The following is a 23716-nucleotide window of genomic DNA, read 5'->3' on the forward strand; positions in this document are numbered from 1 at the left end:
ATCCATTTCATTTTCTTCATATCACATGAAGACTACTCAGACCATAGTTTTATAGATGCAGAATTCTACTACCCAGTAGTAGAATAAGTTGTATATTTGGGGGAGTCTAAAAGGGGCAGAGCAATTATGTAAAAAAAATTTGAGGGGGGTTAAAATGATATTTTAATTCAGATGGATTTTAACAAGAAGCCTTCAATAAAAAAGTGAGAAGATATTTTTAGAACATTCTAACTCCTTTGTTGGCATTTTTGCTTTGTGGTAGCATTTTATTTTAAATTAAATTACATTTCTTAAAGGGAAGAGGGGAATCACATAACTCCCAAAGAAAATGAAAAAGCATAATTTAGGATTGCACGGAATGTTCTAGGTTGAATCAAAACAGTTTCATTTTACTCTTCATTCCCTTACATGACCAACTCTTCCTTGTGGAAGACTGAGGAATGCCCAGTGTCCTACTAAATTTGAGCCAGTGCAATAACCCCTAGGAGATGGGACCTCGTATTTTAAGATGAGGATTAGGCAAAGGCCAGCTTGGTACATAGATTTGTATTTATGTTTAAATTTGATTTAGCACTGTCAACACTTTCTGGCCAAATTGTCTTTAAATCAAAATAGCTTAAACTTAAAACCACTGCTTTAATTTGTTTTGATGAGAAGTGTGGGCTGAACCTCACCATCGAGCTTCAAGAGTAGATGTTGAGAAGTAAATAAAATGGAAAAGGAGAAGACAGAAAAACAAAAGGTGAAGGACAAGAAACAGAGAAATGAAATGAAAGATATTACTATAGAAATGAAAAAAAAAAGCAGTAGCTGAAGGGGGACTGAAATGGACAAACACTAGGAGAATGTATGTTGAAGGAAGAAATGCAGGAACAAAAATAATTAGGGTCAAATCATGGAATCATAGAATCATGGGAGGTTTGGGTTGGAAGGAACCTTAAAGATCATCTAGTTCCAACCCCCCCTGCTGTGGGCAGGGACACCCTCCACTAGACCAGGTTGCCCAAAGCCCCATCCAACCTGGCCTTAAACACTTCCAGGGATGGGGCATCCACAACCTCTCTGGGCAACCTGTTCCAGTGCCTCACCACCCTCATGGTGAAGAATTTCTTTCTAACATCTAATCTAAATTGACCCTGCTTCAGCTTAAACCCACTACCCCTTGTCCTGTCACTACACTCCCTGATAAACAGCCCCTCACCATCTTTCCTGTGGGCCCCCTTCAGAAACTGGTAAGATGAAATTAGATCTCCCTGGAGCCTTCTTTTCTCCAGGCTGAACACCACCAACCCTCTCAGCCTGTCCTCACAGCAGAGGTGCTCCAGCCCTCTGATCAGCTTCGTGGCCCTCCTCTGGACTCGCTCCAACAGCTCCATGTCTCTCCTGTACTGGGGCCCCCAGAGCTGGACGCAGTACTCCAGGTGGGGTCTCACAAGAGCGGAGTAGAGGGGCAGGATCACCTCCCTCGACCTGCTGGTCACAATCTCTCTGTCAAAGATGAAAGTGTCATTTCAAGCACTCAGAAACTGCAAAACTGTCACTAATTGTAGTCTGTGTGCAAAACCAGAGTAAGTAAATGAAGGGGGAGTCCTGGTAGGAGAACACCCTCTGACTTCCCAGCCGAGCCCTGAGCCCCATCGGAACCAAGCCGAGTGCCAGGGCCCACCTGCTCACACAGGAAGGGTGAGGGTATATCCAGGGCCCTCAGACCTGCCTTTGGGCTACTCCAAGGGCCCCAAACAGCTCTCTGGTGTGGTCCATGCAAGCCAGAGCTCCCCCACCACTCTCATGAGTGCAGGCCTCCCCAAGGTGCTGGTGGGGTCCAACCGCCACACCGCTCTCCCCAACCGTGTCAGAGGCCTAGAAGCCCTGCAGCCCCCCCCGCCCCGATGCCCTGGCACCCCACCCCGACAGCCAACTCAGTACCTCAACTCCCAGGCTCAGGCCCTGACAGCCACCTCGAGGCCCCGGCACCCAGCCCTACGCCCTGCCACCAGCCTGACACTGTATAGCAGGAGAGCAGCCCCTCACCACTGGGCACCCCCTGGCAGAGAATCCCACCTTCCCCTCTACCCTCTCAAGAAGTGTCCTCCATCACTCCCCACCTCCGCCCCGCCCTGGCCCCACTGCCCACCCTGGCCTGCCCCGTCCCCTCCCGGCCTCCCGAGCGTCTTCCCCCACCGCCGCCATTACCGGCCTCCTCGGCCGACAGGCGCGTCGCCGTTGCCATGGGGACAGGCGGCGGCCGCGGGGCACCCTGGGAGCTGTAGTCGCAGCCGCTGCGGCGGCGTCCCCTGCCCGTGCCGCGGCCTCGTCCCCTTCCCTTGCCCCGCACGCTGCAGCGAGGTCTGCGTATTTCCACCCCCTTATTTCTGTACCCCACCGGGGTCTTAATGGGAATTTGACAATGTGATGTGCAGGTAGCTGGTACCTCCGTGCCATGAGCTATAGGCCACCTCATGGTGCCCATAGAGGCACCTCACGTTGGTCGTGTCCTCTCGCATCATGTCGTGTGGTGTGGTGCAAGCCCTGAGAGCACACAGGCTGAACCCAACAGGCTTTGGGTTTACATGAAACATTTTTATGCTGAAAAAGGGGAATGGAAGCAGCTGGAGCAATATTTTTCTTCAAGGCTGGAAACAATGAGAATTGTGCCCTAAAGCCCTCACCTGCCAAGGCCTGGCTGGGCAGAGGCTTTGGGCAGCATCCTGGTTTTTTCCTGTGTAGTTCAGTGGGCTTTTCAGCTGCGAAGTAGAACAGGAGACAGCATTAATTGGTAATTTTGGGCCAATCCTGACCATGGATGTTTGATCATAGAATCACAGAATGGTTTGGGTTGGAAGGGACCTCAAAGATCATCTAGTTCCAACCCCCCTGCTATGAGCAGGGACACCCTCCACTAGACCACATTACCCAAAGCCCCATCCAACCTGGTCTTAAACACTTCCAGGGAGGGGGCAGCCACAATCTCTCTGGGCAACCTGTTCCAGCGTCTCATATTTACTGCTTTGAGTATTAATTACTAGTATCGCTATACTTGCATGGCTTTGAAGGCCACTACATCCTTTGTTTGTGCTTCTTCAGAGCACTAGTAACCAAATAAATTAATTTGGAAACGGTATGTTCCAAATGGCCAGTCATTTCCATTGAATTTACTAGGCTATACCTACATACGCAATCTCCTGAGAAAGAAGCATGTGTAATAACTTCTGGCAATAATTTATATTTTTGCACCAAGTTGAGGTTTGGGGTTGATTTTTTTTCTTTTACAGGAAAATACTCTGAAAATACCCGATTCTAACAGGCTTTTCTTTTTGCTGGACCTCCTATTGCCTCTGAAAAGAAGAAAGAAATGACAGATGGTGAGCCGCAGTAAACAGTGCAAACTACCCTTACTGTTATTTTTAGTTTTCAGTGAGGTTTTTCAGGATCCCTGTTCCATACATGGAATACTACATTTCCAGCTTCACACAATGGTTTGCACAGACAAAAAACTTACTTTTGAGACCATCTTTACTATTGTGCATTAGGTCTTACCTAACAAATCCTTGAAATAAAGTATTGCATTCAATTCTAAGTATTTTCAGGATTCGACACTACTATATTCAATCTCAATGTTTGAAATGTGTGTCAGCACTTTCTAAAACCTAGGCCAGTTTCACCTCTGACATAGGGTCAGCTTTACTGAGCTCAGTGGCATGTTGCTTACAGCAGAAACAAACTTGGCCCTTAAAATTTGAAAGTAATCTGTTACCGTTTAACATTCTTAAAATACCTCTCATGCTCAGAGACCTCCTTAAGCAAATACTTGCAGGCAGCCGCTGAATTGTCACCATCTCTGGGGTAGAAGGCGACAACCAGATGGAAAAAGAACATCCTGGATAACACAGTAGAATGGGATATTTTTTGCCAAGTATTCTGGACCTTCTCTTGCACCTTGTGCCCTGGCAATTTTCACTGATGATGCAAAAAGGACGAGAAAATACAATAGGTTCTGGATACACAGAGCCAGCCAAATCACCCTCCTCAGTGTTGGGAAGTGTACTGACATGTATTTAGTTCTGAGAAGTCCCTGAGCCCTGCAGACTGGATGATGATCTGAATTCTTTAAAGCTGAGAGCGTTTGTAACCGAGGCTTATTTCAATATGATCTCTGCTATAATTACTCCCACATCTGTGGTCCCCTTGCCCTTCCATTCCTCCTTCCCCTTTTTATCATGTAAAATTTGCAGCTACAACTCCCAAGCCTCCTTGTTGTGGTCAGGGAGAGGGCGCAAGCCCTTTTATGCAGGAGGTATCTGTGACAGTGCCCATGCCACATTAAACGTTACCCAGCTCACAGCTTTGTGATCGCCCCCAGCACTACGTTGCCTTCTCCCTGTCCCTTCTCCCTTCTCACTTGTCCCTTCCCCCTCTCCCAAATATTTCTCGAGCCCTGTCTCATTGGTGCACTACTCTCCTTTGCCTTTTTTGGACTGCCACCCTGTCAATCTAATGCAATAAGGCCAGGGGCAGGTGCAAACCCCTTGCTATGGCTCCTCTTACTAACCAATCCTCTACTGGCCCCTCGTCCCAAAATACCTAAGAGCCAATGGAGTGGGAAAACCCAGGACCACAGGGAGAGGGAGAGGCCAAAGCTGCTGAGGGGGGGCATCCATTTAGGACCCAGCTTAGCCCGGGAGCTGCTGAACGCTCGGATTCCTCTTGGGACTGTGGTGACTTGTGGATAGCAGACGTGCTCTGCTGATTCATTTTCATCACTGTCAACATGGTGATCAAAGTCTTTGTAGCCACATCTTCGGGGTCTACAGCGGTAGGTGTCTTATTTAACATACTCCTCTTTCTGCTGGGATCTGGTTGGTAAATTAGCCTAGAAGATCCCAGGACAACCTGAGTTTGTATAGAGAAAAAAACCCACTGAATTTCTTGTAGTCTGCATTGTGCACCTTAGTCTTGAAAGCTACTCAAGATGTAGAGAATTCATAGTAATGCAGGCTTGCTTGCATGCGAGGTTTTACTACAGCTATAACATTTACATATAAATTATCTGTCATTTAATAGATTTACTTCTGTTTGAAAAAGTATATGCAATATATATTCACTGAAGAAGGAAAAAGTGGATATGGTATTTGCACAAAAGCTAAGGTAGATAGTTCACAGTAGAAATTAAGGTATTTGTTTTTAAAAGAGACTTTAGGACACTGCTTCTGCAAAAGGGGAACTCTGTCTAAGAAAGATCCTGGAGCCCAAGTAAGCTGAAGAAAGGTATGCAGAAAAAAATTCTTTCCCACTCCTCTCCCTTTCTCTAGGTTTTTGTGGGATTTTTTTGTGTTTTGTTTTTTCTTGGGGTGTTTTTTTTTTTTTTTTGGGGGGGGGGTGTCTCTTGAAATGCTATACTTATGATTTTTAGTATTGAGATCTACTGCTGTAGCTGTCAGCATAGTGTATCAGCTGAAGAGAAGGGCATGTGAATAGTAGGGAGGTTGGAAGTCCGTGGGAGGTGGGAACCGGGAAAGGACTGTTTCCTTTTATATCCAGTTCCCAGATGAGCTCAGATTGCAGTTTTCCTTTGGCAGTCACTCACTCCCAGTGACATGGCTAAACAAACTGGCTGGTGCTTGCACATAGCTGTAACTACATCTCTTTCTCTCTGACACCAGCTCCGTGTCTTTAAGAAGCTTCCAGAGTTGACAAGCTCCACAAAACACCCCCCTGTTCATGGGGCCATCATCTCTAGAAAATGAACCAAGGGTCATTCACTAAAATTCAGATTGAAATATGGCAGAGGAAGTTTGCAGTTCTCTCATCAGCTTGTCTTGCCAGCCTGTCACTAAGCCTGACACTCCCAATTTACTATTGACATTTTAGCATTCCTTTTTTTTTTTTTTTTTTTTTTTTAAATAAGAAACCTCAGATGCAAGGGAAAAAAAAGAAGAGGGGAGTGGAAACTGCAGCTTTGGTAATTTGTAATCTAGCAGTTACTACTCAAGTAGCTTTATAAATTGCCATATATTGTGCATTGGCAGTCTTTTCATAGACTCATAGAATCATAGAAGTATAGAATCGTTAAGTTGGAAAAGACCTTTAAGATCATCAGGTCCAACCATTAACCTAGCACTGCCAATTCCATGCCACTAAACCATGTCCCTAAGCGCCACATCTACATGTCTTTTAAATACCTCCAGGGATGGAGGTATTCATCCACTCAACCACTTCCCTGGGCAGCCTGTTCCAATGCTTGACAACCCTTTCAGTGACGAAATATTTGCTAACATCCCATCTAAACCTCCCCTGACAGAACTTGAGGCCATTTCCTCTTGTCCCATTGCTTGTTACTTGGGAGAAGAGACCAACACCCACCTGGCTACAACCTCCTTTCAGGTAGTTGTAGAGAGCAATAAGGTCTCCCCTCAGCCTCCTTTTCTCCAGGCTAAACAAGCCCAGATCCCTCAGCTGCTCCTCATAAGACTTGTGCTCTGGACCCTTCACCAGCTTTGTTGCCCTTCTCTGGACACGCTCCAGCACCTCAATGTCCTTCCTGTAGTGAGGAGCCCAAAACTGAACACAGGACTTGAGGTGTGGCCTCACCAGTGCTGAGTACAGGGGGATGATCACTTCCCTAATCCTGCTGGCCACACTGTGTCTCATACAAGCCAGGATGCTGTTGGCCTTCTTGGCCACCTGGGCACACTGCTGGCTCATGTTCAGCCAGCTGTCGACTAGCACCCCCACGTCCTTTTCCATCAGGCATCTTTCCAGCCACTCTTCCCCGAGCCTGTACCATTGCATGGGTTTGTTGTGACGAAGTGCAGGACTCAGTACTGAGCCTTGTTGAACCTCATACAGTTGGCCTCAGCCCATCGACCTAGCTTGTCCAGATCCCTCTGTAGAGCCTTCCTACCCTCAGGCAGATCAGCACTCCCGCACAACTTAGTGTCATATGCAAACTGACTGAGGGTGCACTTGATGCTCTTGTCCAGATCATTGATAAAGGTATTAAAGGGAACTGGCCCCAGTACTGAGCCCTGGGGAACAGCGCTTGTGACCAGCCGCGAACTGGATGTAACTCTATTCACCACAACACTTTGGGCCTGGCCATTCAGCCAATTTTTTACCCAGCGAAGTGTATACCTGTCGAAGCCATGAGCAGCCAGTTTCTCCAGGAGAATGCTGTGGGAAACGGTGTCAAAGGCTTAGGACTAAAGTCCAGGTGGACAACATCTACAGCCTTTCCCTCATCCACTAAGCAGATCACCTTGTCATGGAAGAAGATCAGGTTAGTCAAGCAGGACCTGTCTTTCATAAACCCATGCTGGCTGGGCCTGGTCACCTTGTTGTCCTGTACATGCTGCGTGATGGCACTCAGGATGATCTGATCCATAACCTTCCCTGGCACCAAGGTCAGGCTGACAGGCCTGTACTTCCCTGGATTGTCCTTCTGACCCTTCTTGTAGACAGGTGTCACATTGGCTAACCTCCAGTCAACTGGGACCTCCCTGGTTAGCCAGGACTGTTGATAAATGATGGGAAGTGGCATTGTGAGCACTCATGCCAGCTCCCTCAGTACCCTTGGGTGGATCCCATCCAGCCCCATAGACTTGTGTGTGTCTAAGTGGTGTAACAGGTCACTAACCATTTCCCCTTGGATTATGGGGGTTTCATTCTGCTCCCTGTCCCTGTCTTCCAGCTCAGGGGGCTGGGTACCCTGAGAACAACTGGTCTTATTGCTGAAGACTGAGACAAAGAAGGCATTAAGTACCTCAGCCTTTTCCTCATCCTTTGTCATTATGTTTCCCCTTGCATCCAATAAAGGATGGAGATTCTCCATAGCCCTCCTTTTGCTGCTGATGTATTTATAGAAACATTTTATTGTCTTCAATGGCAGTAGCCAGGTTAAGTTCTAGCTGGGCTTTGGCCCTTCTAATTGTCTCCCTGCATAACCTCATGACTTTGCTCCTGTTTCGTCTCCTGGTTTGGTCTCCTTTGGTTGACCAAAGAAGTGATGTCTCTACCTCCTTTGCCACTCATCCATTTTCTGGGGACATTTGTGACTGAAATCCCAGTGCAGACATTCAGTATGTGTGTGTTGGGGCCATCATCACCTTGTATGCCTCGGACACGAACTGTTGCCACTCCAGCTATAGGAGTAGTTCAGTAGCTATAGGCTGCAGTTCAGCAAGGCAGTTGTAGGAGTGTACTTTGATTAAACACTGATATTCAGAGATGACTTACGCAATGAAAACTAAGCGTATCATGTATTTAGCACTAGCTGAACCGAGATCTTCCCTCTGCTATATGCATTCCTTGTATCTCCTCCCAGCTAGCAGCTATAACTAACTCCTTTCCTCTTGGACTGCAGTGAAGGGACACGTATGCCACACTGAACGCTGAGCAACGGACAAGCTTTATCCGGCCATTCCGAGCTGCTAACATTGCTATTGTGGTTTATTACTGCTAAGAAAGATAGCTAATGCCAGTGAACTGTAATAGGTTTTAAGCTTAAGATTAATGCCAATCTCCACTGTATGTTAGCAGCCCACAAAAGCTGTTAGTGAGATCCCAGACATATACTGGAAAGAAGGGTATGGCATCTTTACATGGCAATATGCCTCCATATTTCCTCCTTTCTGGTGTCTTGAGTGTATGTATAGCTATAGCAATTTCAGAAGGCAGCATGTGTTCAGATTACTGATACATAATTGCAATGCCAAGTAAACACAATGTTCAGCTGGAGTAGTTTTCTATATTTACTGATTAAAATGGATGGAAGATATCCTTTCAATGAACCTTTAATGAGTTTTGGTATATATAAAATAAAACTCACTCATGCAAGGAGCCAGCACAAACCTCAATATATCACTAAAATCCTATTAAAACCAAATTCTGTATCAGCCTTGTACAGTTTTTCCTGAGAAGAATTAATTTAATCCCTAAAGAGCTTAAATAGGAGGTCAAAATTGTCCTAGTAGTACTGGTGCTCTCTTCAATGTGGCTGATCTCCATCAAATGCATGTTGTTCATTTTGAATTTCAAAATAAGATGGGCCCAGCCTCCTCTGGTGTAAATCAGCAGAGGATGATTAGTAAAGAATGAAAAAATTTTCTATTCTATGTATTACACAGTCACACTACTATTTCAACTGGTTATCATTTTAATAAATAGTTTTTAAAAGTGAATGCAGTGAACCCAGTAACATTCTGGTGCTCTGGATCAGATGCTTGAATGATATAATTCACTGTGGCTTTAAAGCAAATCTGCACTCTGTATTTTTCCCCTCAATGATTCAAAAATTTATTTTAAATAACTTCAGCTTTATTATCTTTCTGCTCCAAACTTAGCTGATACTGAACTATGCATTAAGGCAAGCAGAAGTGGAGACATTTATAGCGCTAAAATGTACAAAATGCTTGGCTTGAAGCAAGCAGTAAAAAAATAAAATAATTCTGTTGCTAGCCACAGAGGTGTTCAGAAATGGGTTCTTCAAGGTTCTGTGGTACCATGAACCATGGGAGAAAGGGTTCATGTCTCACACAGAGGAAATCTTCCGAAGTCTTGCATGGTGCTGCTCATGGTTAGGACACCTCAAAAATCCTTTTATTCCCAGTGTTTTTGGTGACATTTTATGAACTTGCTGACCTTCAAATCTATAGGTCTCAGAAAAACTGAGGAAAATGTAGACTATTTGATTTATGTCCTCTAAAATACAGGATAGGGGGTTGACACGCGTGAATGTGAATCTAGCCATATATAAACCTGAGATAAAATTTCAAATCAATTTCAAGTCAAATCAGAGGTTAGAGGGTGGTAAATAAGAATAATTATCAGGAATAGATTGTCCATGTGGTGTTAGAACCAGAATCTGCAGCAACTCTGCCTACCAACATTAATGTTCCTCTTGCTGTAAATTGTTGACTATGTACTGTTTGCTTCTGCCATAGGCAGCTGGTCAACATGAATGATCTGGATTGTGAGGATATAGATGATAATATTTAATTATGCATGAGGTGAAGCTAATATTATCTGTAGCTCTTACACTCTAGCTAGATAAAATTTATTTTAAACAGGGTTTTTTTTTTTCATATTTTAAAGGACTAGCAGCAAGGGATGGTAGAACTTAAGCTTTGTTGAAAGGGAAAATGACATTGGTGAAATAATATCCTGCTCACCACCACTTTCCAGGGAATCTATGCCCAAGTAATCTGAATTCTTCCCATGCCATCAGACACAAGTGAGGGCACAAACAAGCTCCTGCAATCTCATCCACTTTCCATTTCCCATTTCCAAAGGGAAAACCTTTGCATGTCCTCTGTGTTCTTATGTCCTGGAAAATGTCCCTCTTTAAGTGTTGTTTGCTGGAGAGATTCTTTTGGCTGCCCAGCTACCTAGTGCCAGCCACAGCAAAGGTTTGCTTTATGGTTTCGTACTTAGCATGCGTCCCAAGTCTTTTGCTCTACCTAAACCCTAGTAATTGTAAGCCTTAAGACACAGTACATCTTCTGCATAGTTTATTGTTGTTATCATAATGAGAAACATCTTGCCTTTTCCTTATGCAGGCATAATTGCATATAACTTTTTATTTTTCCTCAGCATTCCTTTTTCCCACAACCCTCTCCTAATTTTTGCTTTCAATCCTGGTGCTGTCCGAGCCTCCTGTGTATTATGAACCTCAAGCTGCAGAAAAATTGTTTATCCAGGTTTAATTCTAAAAGTTATAGTGACAGCCATAACCAAGGGAGCACAGAATCTATAGCTCAGTTTGCATTATCTCCTCAGAGGCACTATCCATCTGGGGCACTAGCTGTTCCAGGAGCCATATCTACTTCAGTGCTTGTGACCAAAGAGACAAGCTGACGCTGAAATTGCAGCTGACAGCACTTGAGTACACTGGCTTTCAGAACATGTGGGGAAACTCTTAGTACTGGCTCATGCAGTTTTTATTAACCATTTATACAAACACTATGCTGCCACTTCCTCCAATGAAGTGTCCCTCAAGCAATCCTTTCTGCAACCTGATGAATGTGTTCTGCAAATAACTGTGCAGCTAAATAGCCATTAAGAAAATGACCTCTGTTTAAAAAGTGAAAATAAGAATATAAATAAGCACCTTCGATATCTGTCGACTGCATGGCTTTTGAACACTTTGGATTAGTGTTTCCATTCAAAGTGATGTACTTTTTTTAGCTCACCATAAACCTCTGTTGTTGTCATAACAATGTGCAGCGTCTTATATTTGTTATTTTTTATAAGCAAGCATAGCTGTATAGATAGATACTTCCTTATTTAAACAAGAAATAGAAATTTTATCCTTAATCATGAAAATTCATTCTTCTGATGTAATAGGCTATCACTCCACTTCAGCTTTTCAGGTTCATTAAATTATAGAAATACATAATCCATGAACTATTTCTTGTCTCATTGTCTGTCTCAGACTGATTTACACTAGCCTGGTGTCACTTTAAATTCAGTTGTTCAGATGTCTGACTAGTGGAAGACATGGTTTCAAATCATATGATGGCTGATATGTAAATATTGCCTTGATAGAGCATCTAGCTGTCCTATAGCAAAATACCTTGATACAGCATTCTAGGTACCATCTATATAGGACACTAACTTGCTGCATGGAGTAGCATAACTGGGAGGAGAAGAGAGTCGCATCTGGAATGTGATTGTGCTAGATTGTAATTTAGTTGCCTGTGACCGAAGAGCAGCTTGAGAGAATGTCTACAGATCAGTCCAAACTGTGCATTTCAAATGCTCCAGTACTTGTAGGGCTAAAGTCTGGCCTTGCAGACAAGTTAGACATACACAAAATGGGGAAGTGCTTTAAATGTTGTTTAGGAGTAGCATCCTTTAGTAGAGAAGCATAGTGAGTATTACATCCTCAAAGTAAAGGGATAAGTTATAAGCTTGAAGCCTGCATCCGAAGTCTATACAGAATTAGCATAAAAGGGAATAAGGGCCATGACTGAATTTTAGGTGGCACAAAAGCTGTGTATAACAGGTTTTATTTGTATGTGATATGTTCTTCACGGTCCAACTAGAACATCATTCTGTAATATGGGAAATGTTCAAGCACAGGAGTTAAGCTGTACTGGATTTTCATTGAGCTTTCACTCATATTTAAATATGCCTAACATTAAAGAACAGGGACAGAGAGAAACACATGGCTCACAGAAAGCTAAATGTCATATTTAATGAGTTTAAAAAGGAGACTGTTACATGTTGAGGAGAATATGTACAGTCTCAGACCTGTGCTGAGTTTAGGCAAGATTAGCTTAGGTATCTGTACACCACACTCAGAGATCTGGGAACAGAGTAGGAGGCTTCGTGCTGAGCCTTGTTTCTTAGATGGAGATATCACTGCTTCCAGGGAGGAAAGAAAGAAGCTGGTGGTGGGGGGTGGGGGAGGGAAGTAATGGCGGTGCTTTGGGTGCTGAGAATCTGTGTCAAATCTCAGCTTCAAAAAAAATTTGGGGGCTACTGGAGTAGTGGATCCCACTTGACATCCTTGCATTAGTTCTGCTTGTAATAGCAATTGCTTTTAGAAAACAATTTTCTTTCTAAAGAAGAAATTCTGTTTTTCCTCTTTCCTAACCAGATCAAAAAGAAACAGCAAGAAGTAGTGGGCTTTTTAGAGGCCAACAAGATTGACTTTCAGCAAATGGACATAGCAGGTGATGAAGACAATAGGAAATGGATGAGAGAGAATGTCCCGGGTGAAAAAAAGCCTCAAAATGGAATTCCCCTCCCTCCACAGATCTTCAACGAGGAGCGGTACTGTGGGGTAAGAAGCTGTTTGGAAATTTAAATACCTCCAGAGAGTCTTCTTTCACAGAAAGTGACCCTTCCCTTAGTGGGAAGTGTCAAACAAACTCCTTAAGACAATCTGAGATTCACTTTGAAAGAACAATTCTTTGAAAGCATTTTTTAGGCACAGAAAAGCAATGAAACAAGAGATTATTCCTTTTTAAGAGAAAAATACACCTGGAGGGAAAACTGACTAGAGAAACTCTGCTTAACAGACTATATGGATTATCCCCTGCAGACCCAGAGCCTATGCAAGACCCAGAGCTGACTACAAGGCGTGGAGTTTGCCGCGTGTGAGGAGCTCTGTGTTTTCCTCTCACATTCTCCTACCTCCTGCTGTGTGGCTCACTCACACGTTGTCCGGCTGTTGGCTTTCTGCCTCCACTCTCACTTTAGCTCCTGCAGACCATAGGCAGTACTGCCTAGGTGATACTATGGCTTCTTCACACAATATCTCAGGATAACCAAATGTAGACTATGAGGACAGCTCAGCTGCACTTGGCATAGTAAATGCTTAATTCCGCGGTTTGACAATACAGAGCTACTCAAGACTGGTGGGGTTTATAGCAAGGTTGATCTGCTATCTCTAGCTGTATTGCACTTTCCTTCTTGAACTTTCAGTTAGTTTTGCTTGGTGAGTGTTGATACTTTGTTTGACGCAGACTCATCTGGGCTGCTAGGAAGTCAAATAGATGTCTGAGGCACCAGGGGCTGTGAACAGGAATCTTTCTTTTCCATTATACTATAGAAATAAATAGGAATTATAGTTGACTGAAATAGTTCTAGTATGTGGTTTAAATTATTTAAATTATATTGCTTATTCGATAAATATCCAACTCTTCATAACAGAAATTGTAATGCTCATCAAATGCTTTTATATTTTCATATATGCCTGTAACAGGTTATTTCTCTTGAGAGAGTTTGTTCAAATCAATGATAGATAATACTGTACCAGCATGAATATTAGGATCGTGAATCAAAAGAGATATCTAAGACAGTTTTTTTCTCATAGTCTGGATGGAAATACATAATCTGGAAAGTACTTTGATACGATCGCTGAAATGAACTTGCAAAGTACTCTGAAACGCAGATGACATAGTGAGCCCAGTTTTAAGTTACTCCACAAATCCAGTGTGAACTACTGCAAAGGTTGTTTTGAGAGAGAAGGGATTTACATGCCACTAAGTTTTCAGAATTAACTTCAGTGCTCTCAGAGCAAAAGTTGCTAGTATGAATAACAGAGTGCAATTGTTTCCTCACTTTCTCAAAGGAATCTTGAAAGAGAACTTAGTCGGTTAGAGTTCATGTGCATTTCAACATCCAGTCTGCACCAATAAAAAGTATAATTTGATATATCTTACTCTGGATTTTGTGGCAGCCAATGTTGCAATAAATATTTTTTATATTCCTTGGAGAGGTTGTATAGTGAATTAAAGAGTAATTGCCTTACAAAGTGTTGCAGCTGGTCAGCCTTTCCAGTAAATGATAAATATACAGTTTTAACTCCATGTCTGAAGCTATTTCAGGAAGACAAATAATCTACATTTTGAAATAAATTTAAGCTAAGAAAGACTCCTTTGCAAAGACACCTCCATGTGGAAAGGGGTCCAGAAATTGGTTGCAGCTACTGATTTAAAAACTAAATCAAATTTACAATTAGTCTGTAAGTCTCCAGAATTCTAGTGTACCCAGCTCTCAAAGTTCATAGCTAATGATCCCAGTGGGTGCATAATGAAGATTAATTTATAGCATCATTATTTCCAAATAAATAAGGTAAGGACATCAGTATACATCAGTATACGAGCTTTACCCTTCTCCTCAGTGGAAGGTGCCTTAAGGGAGCTGCACAGTAAGTGTGAAGTGGGATTATGTGGGCTGGTTAAGAACATGGCCAGGGCCTGCAAACTGGTGCAAAATTCCTCCAAGTGACATGATGTCTTCTGCAACATGTCTACGATATAAAGCTGGGGATTTGCATTCTGCTTCCCTGCATAACCTGTGCAGGTCCAACAGATCCATCATTCTGAAATCTGGAACTGGTTTATGCTGTTTAAGGTTTACGTGATATATCTTAAGTCTTCCCCTGTGTCCCACTTCCCTTGTCCCCAGCCACTTTATTAAAAATAGGGCTGAGAATTGCAAAGGTCTGTCTGAGTCATGGACTCCAGTCCAGTATCCTGAATTCATGAAAGTCCCTTTAAAATATGTTGCTTGTGTTACTACAGTCTTCAAGGGTCTCAGCCTCATGACATCTAGAAACCTTCAAATTTGTGGCTTGGGTATATGCAGCCAGTTTATACCCATTTCCTAGTATGCCAAAATCACTCTTTAGCTTAAACACCTCTAGTCCAATGTAGTTGTAAATGGGAACCATATCCTCTATTAATCTTCATTTTGCTTTGCTAAACAAGTCAAGCTCTTTGCATCTCTTTTTTTTGTAGGACATTTTCTCTTTCTCCTTCCTACTAATGCTTTTCTTTCCTCATTCCCAGGTAGTCCTTTGTTTTTAGGTCAAACTTGTTACATTTCATTTCTGCTCATTCTCCTTTCTGAGATCACTCTTTTCTCTCACTTCCTTTCCTGTTGATTGTCCTGTATGTTTGATTCCCATTCACATGTGTGCATGTATATACACATTAGCAGCATGCTGGCCTGGGAGCACTGGCCTTGGAAGATGAAAATTCAAGATAAAAGGTTTCCTTCCTCACCCTGAGAAAGAGAGATTTGGAGAGAGACATGACAACCTTCATATATTTTAAGGGCTGCAGTGAAAATGAATTCATTATTAGCCTGAATTAAGTATTGACCCTGCTAAGAGCAGGAGGTTGGACTAGATCTTCTGAGGTCTCTTCCCACCCAAATTATCCTGTCTTCTAGGATTTTTCATTAAGGGCAAATCGTGCCTAACAAGTTTGGTGGCCTTCTGTGACGGGGTTACAGTGTTGGTGGATAAGGGAAGTGCAACTGATGTCATCTACCTGGACTTGTGCAAAGCATTTGACACTGTCCTGCACGACATCCTTGTCTCTAAATTGGTGAGACATGGATTTGACAGATGGACTACTCCATGGATAAGGAATTGGCTGGATGGTCACACTTAGAGTTGCGGTCAATGGCTCAGTGTCCAAATGAAGATCAGTGACGAGTGGTGTTCCTCAGGGTATTGGTGGTGAAAAGCTCAACATGAACTGGCAATGTGCACTTGCAGCCCAGAAAGCCAACCGTATCAAAAGAAGTGTGACTGGCAGCAGGTCGAGAGAGGTGATTCTTCCCCTCTAGTCCAATCTCGTGAGACCCCACCTGGAGTACTGTGTCCAGCTCTGGGGGACCCAGTACAGGAGAGACATTGAGCTGTTGGAGCGAGTCCAGAGGAGGGCCATAAAGTTGATCAGAGGGCTGGAGCACCTCTCCCATGAGGACAGGCTGAGAGAGTTGGGGCTGTTCAGCCTGGAGAAAAGAAGGCTCTGGGGAGACCTTAGAGCAGCCTTCCAGTACTTGAAGGGGGCCTACAAGAAATCTGGAGAGGAACTGTTTACAGGGGCAGGTAGTGATAGGACAAGGGGTAATGCGTTTAAACTGAAAGAGGGTAGATGTAGACTAGATATAAGGAAGAAATTCTTTACTGTGAGGGTGGTGAGGCACTGGAACAGGTTAGCCCAGAGAAGTTGTAGATGCCCCCTCCCTGGAAGTGTTCAAGGCCAGGTTGGATGGGGCTTTGGGCAACCTGGTCTAGTGGAGGGTGTCCCTGCCCATAGCAGGGGGGTTGGAACTAGGTGATCTTTGAGGTCTCTTCCAACCCAAACCTTCTTTGATTCTATAATTCTATGAATCTATGAATCTATGATTCTATGATTCTGCGTTCTGCTCCACACCCACTGGAGGTGGGACAAGATGTAATGAGCAAAAAATGCAGCAAGGAAAGTTTAAATCAGACATCAGAAAAAAAATACGTAGTTTTCAGGAGATTGTCTCATTATCTCATTAAAGGTCATTACCAATGGATTAGAGAAACACCTATCAGGTATAGGGTAGTGGTTCCTGCCTCGGAGAAATGGTTCTTTGAGATCTTCTCCAATTCTCTCTTCTGCAGTTCAGTGAAATTTTGGAGGTGGGGGTAAGAAAAGGGGATACCGGAAACAAGTAAGGAGGCTTCCTTTTCCTGCTGGAATAGACTGACGTAATGAGCAAGTAAATGCAGTCCTGTTGCTAATCTCCATTTCTGCTGATATGTAAAAGCATCTGCATCTTCTGGCTGACCCTGAAGAGCTGCTTCACTTCCTAACTTGTACTGTAAAATGGAGGTTTCTTATGGATGCATTTATGAAAATACAACAACTGGGAGCAGCTTTTCCATGAGGGCAGAGAAGCTTAAGTCTGTCTTATAAATAGTTTGAATCTTATTTTTCTTTCAGATCTTTGGTATTGCCACTTGAAGAAACAGATTAGAAATGGATTCATTTTGTGTGCCTGGCTATTTCAAGTATCCATTCTAATCCATCAGTGTTGGCAATTATGTTCTTATTTGATCTTTTTCTTAATCTGCTTCTTTGCTCATGTCTAGACAGATGTCTGCATCTGTGTCACTTTCTAAATATATTGAGCACTCTGTTGCTCCTGTCTTTGCTTTTGCTTAACAAAAAACCCTAGAAAACTAGGAAAGAAATGGAATATAAACTACTGGTTTTCTCTGTAAGCTGAAATATGTGCTTTTCTCTATAAACTGAAATCCATAGAATAAAATAGCCACGTACATATTTTTTACAGAATCTCTGAATTATTAGGTAAGATTTTTATTAGATGCTTCATATAGCTGCTAACGTCAAATATACAGAAATCATAGGGACCTCGGGAGGTCTTAGCCCAGCCTGCTGCTCAAAACAGGGATAGCTTTAAAGTTAGTTTATGTTGCTTGGGGCTTCGGCCATCTGAGTTTCAATAGTCTCCAAGGATGGCGTTGTCATGCCATCTCTGTGCGCTCTGACCTGGTGCCGTATCACTCGTGTGGGGAAGAACTTTCCTCTGACGTCCAGTTGGAGTTTACTGTTTTGCTGCCTGGCATTTCCATAGCGGTCATAGAAGGGATGATATCGTAGAGTGCATGCATATGCACTCATATCATAAAGAAAAACTCGGGGAGTATTTAAAAATAATAAAAAAAAATGTTTCACTGTATTTTTCAAAGACTAGTTCCAAAGACAAATGACACCACTACCCTCTGCCTGAACCATTTATGTCTTCTCATACAGATGTAATATTATTGCTTTCCTGAAATAAATTGTTCCTGCTTATTTTTCTTACTGCCTGCCTTAGGAACAGTTATCTTTGGTCATTCAGTGAATGAAGATGTGAACAAGTCGCCATAAGAAAAGTAAGAGTGCAAATGTACAATGCAAAAACTGTTCCTTGGTCACTATAGTCATGCTTTAACCCCATGCTAAATACATAATAGCTTGCTCCTCAGTGTAAGCAAGGTAAGTCACCTTCCATTTACCGTGGGATACCACATTTAGTGCGCTACCGGTTGTCATTGTGCGCTACCGGTTGTCAAGGAGTACCTGGTATGATAGAAGGTTCTATCCTCTTCTAATAAGGGGTTCATCTGGTCATTCACACATCTTGCTTGTGACCTCAGGTCTGGTTATCTACAAGGCTATATGTCTCTGGAGATTTTTAGTACATTTGCTGTCTGCTGCTTTTCCTCTGGGGAGGAACTAACAAGACATATAAAATATCAAGTTCACTTCATGGCCCTTCCTTGTTATAGTCTTCTCTTTGTTTCCCAGCTATTGACATGTTGTACCATAGTTTGCTTAGACTGTTTCATGAGTACGCGGTATCCAGGAGGACACAAATTTCCTGTGTTCGTATGGCCTGTCAAAGGCCCATGTCAAATTCCAGCCCTTTGAATTGCAGAAAATCCTTGTGTTCTTCGTTGCTGTATTGATCCCAAGTTTATGGGTTAGACTTCAAACACTGGCTTTCTTAAATACTTAGGGCAGACCTGAGTTAGATAAGAAGGGGACCCCCACAGCAATGTGAAACCAGCAAAGAGATGGTTTCAGAAATGGGTGGCCTGGAGCAGTGGCAGGTATTCTGCCTGCTCAGGGCAAAATGTGCTCTGAGCCTTCTCCCAGACTGGGCAGTTCCCACTGCCTGTAGTTAGGTCTGTGTGAAAGCTCATCTGTCCCTTAGATAAATCAGTAAAATGGGCTGTCATTTATCCTGTCTGTTAAGCTATGTTGCCTCTTCCAAACATTGATGCCAGTCTTGTTGATATTAAGGTGACTTCTAAACCATCTGCTCTGACCTTTCCCTAGGATTACCCTTGGCCAATAATTTATTCTCTGGAAATACTAAAACAGCCCAATAAAACAAAGCAGGTCCTAACCCAGCTTTACAAACAAGTCTCAAGAATGAGTCAGCACCTTATTATTTACAGGTTTCTATTTCTGGAGTTATTTGGGATGAGAGGGAGGATGATAACATGATCAAGGCAGTAGTCTAGACTCAGCAGACATGCTTTCATGTCCCTTGTCCTACACAGAGCTGCTGTGTGGTTGTGGGCCAGTCACTTATGACCAGAGTTTCTGTTAAGATCTTAAATATATCTTGATTTTCTACCAGTGTAAGATGTGAGTTATGAACTTCCCAGTAACAAACTAGTAATAGCAGAGCTTCCTTAATTGATAGGAAAGTTGTACAGGTGAATACAGTAAAGATCATGCAAGTTCTAGATGGCAGGATAGGAACCATCCCTCGTGTCTTTTCAGTTATGTTAGCACTGAAGAGAAAATGGGCATATAACATAAGGATTTATAACTTCGGTTCACATGTGGACAAGACATTTTGGCTGGTACATATATGTCAGAGGGAACAACACAGTTTGTCTGAAAAGTAACTGCATTTTCTAACCAGAGTGCTGTTCTTTAAAATAAACAGTTTCCTCATTATCATTTCACTTGTGCTATTATGTTGACTGATGCCTTTTGTTTGCCATAAACCTGTCCAGGGTTTTTGAGGGCCTATTTTGTGTTCTTACTCACTGCAAGTTTTATTTTAACATTTTAATGGGAATAGCTTTGCTTTGGTGTGTACAGCTGAGGCACATTAAAATGAGATGCTTAATTTTATCTGATTCTGACACAGATGTGATATAATTAAAGTGTAAGTCTCTGGAGAGATTTGCCCATTTGTTTATTTTTCCAGCCAGCGTGAAACTCTCTTTATCTGAGTTTTCTTCCTGCGGCATAGATAATGCAGACACTTGTACAAATGCATAGTCATTCTCATCAATATAAGAAAGATTTACTTGGGCTACTCTCTTCCTCTTTGTGCTTTTTTAACAATTCTCTTTTGTTTGTTTGTTCCTTTTTCAGGATTTTGAATCCTTTTTCTCTGCTAAAGAAGAAAATATTATTTATTCATTTCTGGGTCTTGCTCCTCCTCCAGGCACAAAGGTATGCACTGCTGTCCTTCCATGGGGGCCATTTATTTGATTTTAATAAAAGATGAAGAGAGGCAGTGACTCAGCATGTCAAATAAGGGCAGTGACAAGCATTATATTAGATGCTGGTGCAGCAAAGTGTTCTTAAGGGGGAAAAAAAAGTGGCTGGTTCAGTAAATACTAGAAAATACTTTTCCTTTCCTTTCTTTCACTGCAGGCTTGTTACCATGCCTCCAGCTGATGATTTGTGTTGTTCTTGTTGTTGACACAAAGCAGTATTTTATCATGTTCAGCTTTTAAATGATGCAGAATTTCCTAATGCAATTTATAGGTTGTGTTAATTACAAGAAACCTTCACTTCCCTCTGACTACATCAAACCTCGAGCAAACAGGGTTTGTGCTGGCCACCGACAGAGGGGCTGGGGTGTGGACCCATTCCATCCCCTGTGTGTACCCGCAGGCTGGACCACGGGGTTTGATTCCTCTGCCTTGAGGAGATAATTTAAATTCTTACCCAGGATGTCATGTAGTCCCTTCAGCAAGTCTACCCATTGTTTTCCATCCACTGTATTTTGAGAGCGTTCTGATATATTTCTGACAAAAGAAAAATATGTTTCTTTGCTTGTTTTGTTTTGTTTTTGTTTTTTTTTTCTTTTACAGAAAGCAATGTGGTTTATCTTTAACAGAGTTTTCTTCTAATGAGAGGTTTTATAACTGAGAGCATTACAGCTCTCTTATCCTAAGATCACATTAGATGATAATCAAATGTTGCCATCTTTAACATGGGTGATTCAACAAAAGAAATTAATCAAAAGAGTGATGAGCCAGAGTGATAGCAGAGAACTCTGCTGCATTGTGGTGACCTGGCTGAAGAACTGCCCTGGAGCATGAGATCTGTTTTCTGGTCCAACTCTGCTGCCAAAACTGTGCAGCAGCTTTGAGTGAAACACTGTTGTAAATGTCTGTTTTTCCTCTTCTGCAAAAGCAGAGAGAAAAAGGAGCCTTTGCTAAGTGCTTTGAGAGGTACAGATGAGGAAATACCCAGGGGAAAGCCACAGTTGCTATAAATGTCTTTGACACTGAGTCCCTGTGCGATAAGGAGCAAGTGATTTAAACTTTGTGCCTTAGCTGTGCCGTCTCCCACCAAGGGAAATAAAAATTATTTGCCTACCTCACAAGGGTCTTGTGAGAATTCATTTAATTAATATCCACAAAGCCATGAAAAGCTTAAAGGACTGCAGGTATTACGCATTATAATCATTATGAAAGATACATGGAGAATCAATGAGATAAAGAAAATTGCATTTTTCCATCTTCCCACTTCATATATTATCTGCTCCTTCATGCAAGGTTCTGTTAGATAGCATGTCTATGAAGCAAAGTAGCAATTTTTTAGAATTCATTCATTCCTAGCTGTCAGCAGAGGCTATTACAGTTTCTACTTCGTGACAACTTTGTAAATGTTGAAAATAATATGCTCCGTACATTCTGGTGAGCAGATAAGTGTTAGTGCTACTGGTAGCAAGCAAGTAAAGTTTATGCTGATTAACTGCTGCATTGGTGGTGGTGGGCATTGTTTCAGTCCAGAAAGTGGAAATAAGTGAGAGTGTTTTTAAAAAATTCATGTAAAGAGTGGAAGTATATTTACATCATCTCCCTTTTAGAATCTTTTCCTGAATTTGAGAGAGACAGATACAAGTGTTTTAGCATTTATTGGCAGAGGTGTTTCTCAGCATCTTCACTGCATGACAGTCTGGCTGTGCTTTGTCATACAAATAACCTTGTATGCTTCTGCTTTCCTTTCATTAGGCTGTCAATTCAACCTTAGCATGAAGTACAATGGGTGGCTCATGACATTGATTTCCAGCAGCATAAATCTGAAATAATAAGTCCGGTGTGGAAGAGATGGTGATGCTGACACATATGGCAGAGTTTCTTACTAATACTTTCTTAAATAATTGGATTTTTTTTTCTGGAATGTGGTGATAATTTGTAAAAGAAGCAAAGTATAAAGCATGGAAACACCACAAAACAGTCAGTAAGCTTTTGCTTTCAAGGGGTTTTTACCCCACTGAGGCATTATAAAGATTAATATGAAGCTGATACATGTTTTACATTCTTGCCTCAGAAGATTCTCTTTCCTTTTCCATCCATCTTTTGTCTCATATTGCACTAGCAGTAGAGAAGCTCTTTAATGACCATGATGCTGTTTCACAGCACAGCCCACTAGGATCCTGACCCAGGACTGTTTCGAGCCTATTTTCTAGAGCAAGCAGAGGAACTTTTTACTACTCCCTCAAAAATTACAACTTGCCAACGAAATGCTTGTACTTAAATCCGTTGCCACGTCAGCCTGCTGAGTGCAAAGTGCATGTTTCAATTTTGCATATTCGCATTTTTGTAGCCCTGACTTCTGTCAATGAAGTATTTAGATGCCTGGATGGCATATGGAAACTTCTGCAGATCTTGGTGGAAAGGCCAAAGCTCTAAATGCTATTTGTGTAGATCACTGAGGGAGTCAGGCAAAGATCTTCACACTTTTTTTTCCTATATACCAAGGACATTTTTATCATTAAAGGGTGTTATGTGGTCATAAAACTCAGTGACACTACAGAAAATCAATACTTATTTTTGGTACTTCAGAAAGGGTCAATTAGCTCACATCATCCTCTCTCTCCTGTTGCCTCTCCATCGTACTGGTTATCATATTTTCTAAAGCATCGTTTAACAGGGATGAGTTGCACAGTTTTCTATGCCTAAGAGAAGCAGCAGCCATAGGGTTTGTGTTAATAAGTTCTTTAGTCTATTAATATGAAATACCTTCTCACTTGAAGGAATACCTGGTCTTAAATACTTCTAACTTCTAAACACGTTCCATGGCAGGCTGGGATTTAAAGGACAACAATGCTTTGTGCCTGACCCAAAGATCACTGAAGTTAGTGATAGATTTCTGAATGATCTCATTTAATCTTGGATTAGTGGCATGAACAGTGATGTGCCACTAGCATACATGTGTACATTTGAGCTATACTCAATGTAGTTTGTACGTCCAGGGTCGGGTGTGTCAGTCTCAGCTGCCCCCAAACTGGGGTTTGTTTCTTTTTAAAGCTCCCCTCATTTTTATGCTTAGTCTGAGACTGTTCTCAATATTCTTGAAAATGCTCTGAAATATTGGTGATGTATGAACAGCCCATTAAAAGCTCCGGCTGCACTACTTGTTTTAAATGTACTACTTGTTAAAATGGTACAGGTGAATTGTAGTGTCAATGAGATGCCTATTACTTAAACTAAGATGACAAACAGTATGCTTAGCATACTGGTTTTAATGCAGGTAATTAATTACTTTTTTTTTTTTCAGGGACAGTCAGTTTTTTTGAGATCTTTATTAACTGCTGTGGTAAACTGCTTCTGTTTCCCAGAAGTCCAGAGAGCCGGTAGCTTGTAGCAAGATAATTTAGGTTTGCA

At 42.2% G+C, this 23716-nt stretch overlaps 1 protein-coding gene across 1 annotated transcript in view; it reads left to right on the forward strand.

The window, feature by feature from the left end:
* The first annotated feature begins 4630 nt into the window (after positions 1 to 4630).
* Positions 4631 to 23716, forward strand: part of SH3BGR (SH3 domain binding glutamate rich protein) — a 30659-nt gene continuing 11573 nt past the window's right edge. The window contains exons 1-3 of the mRNA XM_010307772.2: positions 4631 to 4813; positions 12599 to 12784; positions 20184 to 20264. Coding sequence (XP_010306074.1) covers positions 4769 to 4813; positions 12599 to 12784; positions 20184 to 20264 — 312 coding nt within the window. The 5' untranslated portion in view covers positions 4631 to 4768. The remainder of the gene's footprint in view (positions 4814 to 12598; positions 12785 to 20183; positions 20265 to 23716) is intronic.

Source organism: Balearica regulorum, chromosome 1 (genome assembly GCF_011004875.1).
Source record: "Balearica regulorum gibbericeps isolate bBalReg1 chromosome 1, bBalReg1.pri, whole genome shotgun sequence".
Taxonomy (NCBI): domain Eukaryota; kingdom Metazoa; phylum Chordata; class Aves; order Gruiformes; family Gruidae; genus Balearica; species Balearica regulorum.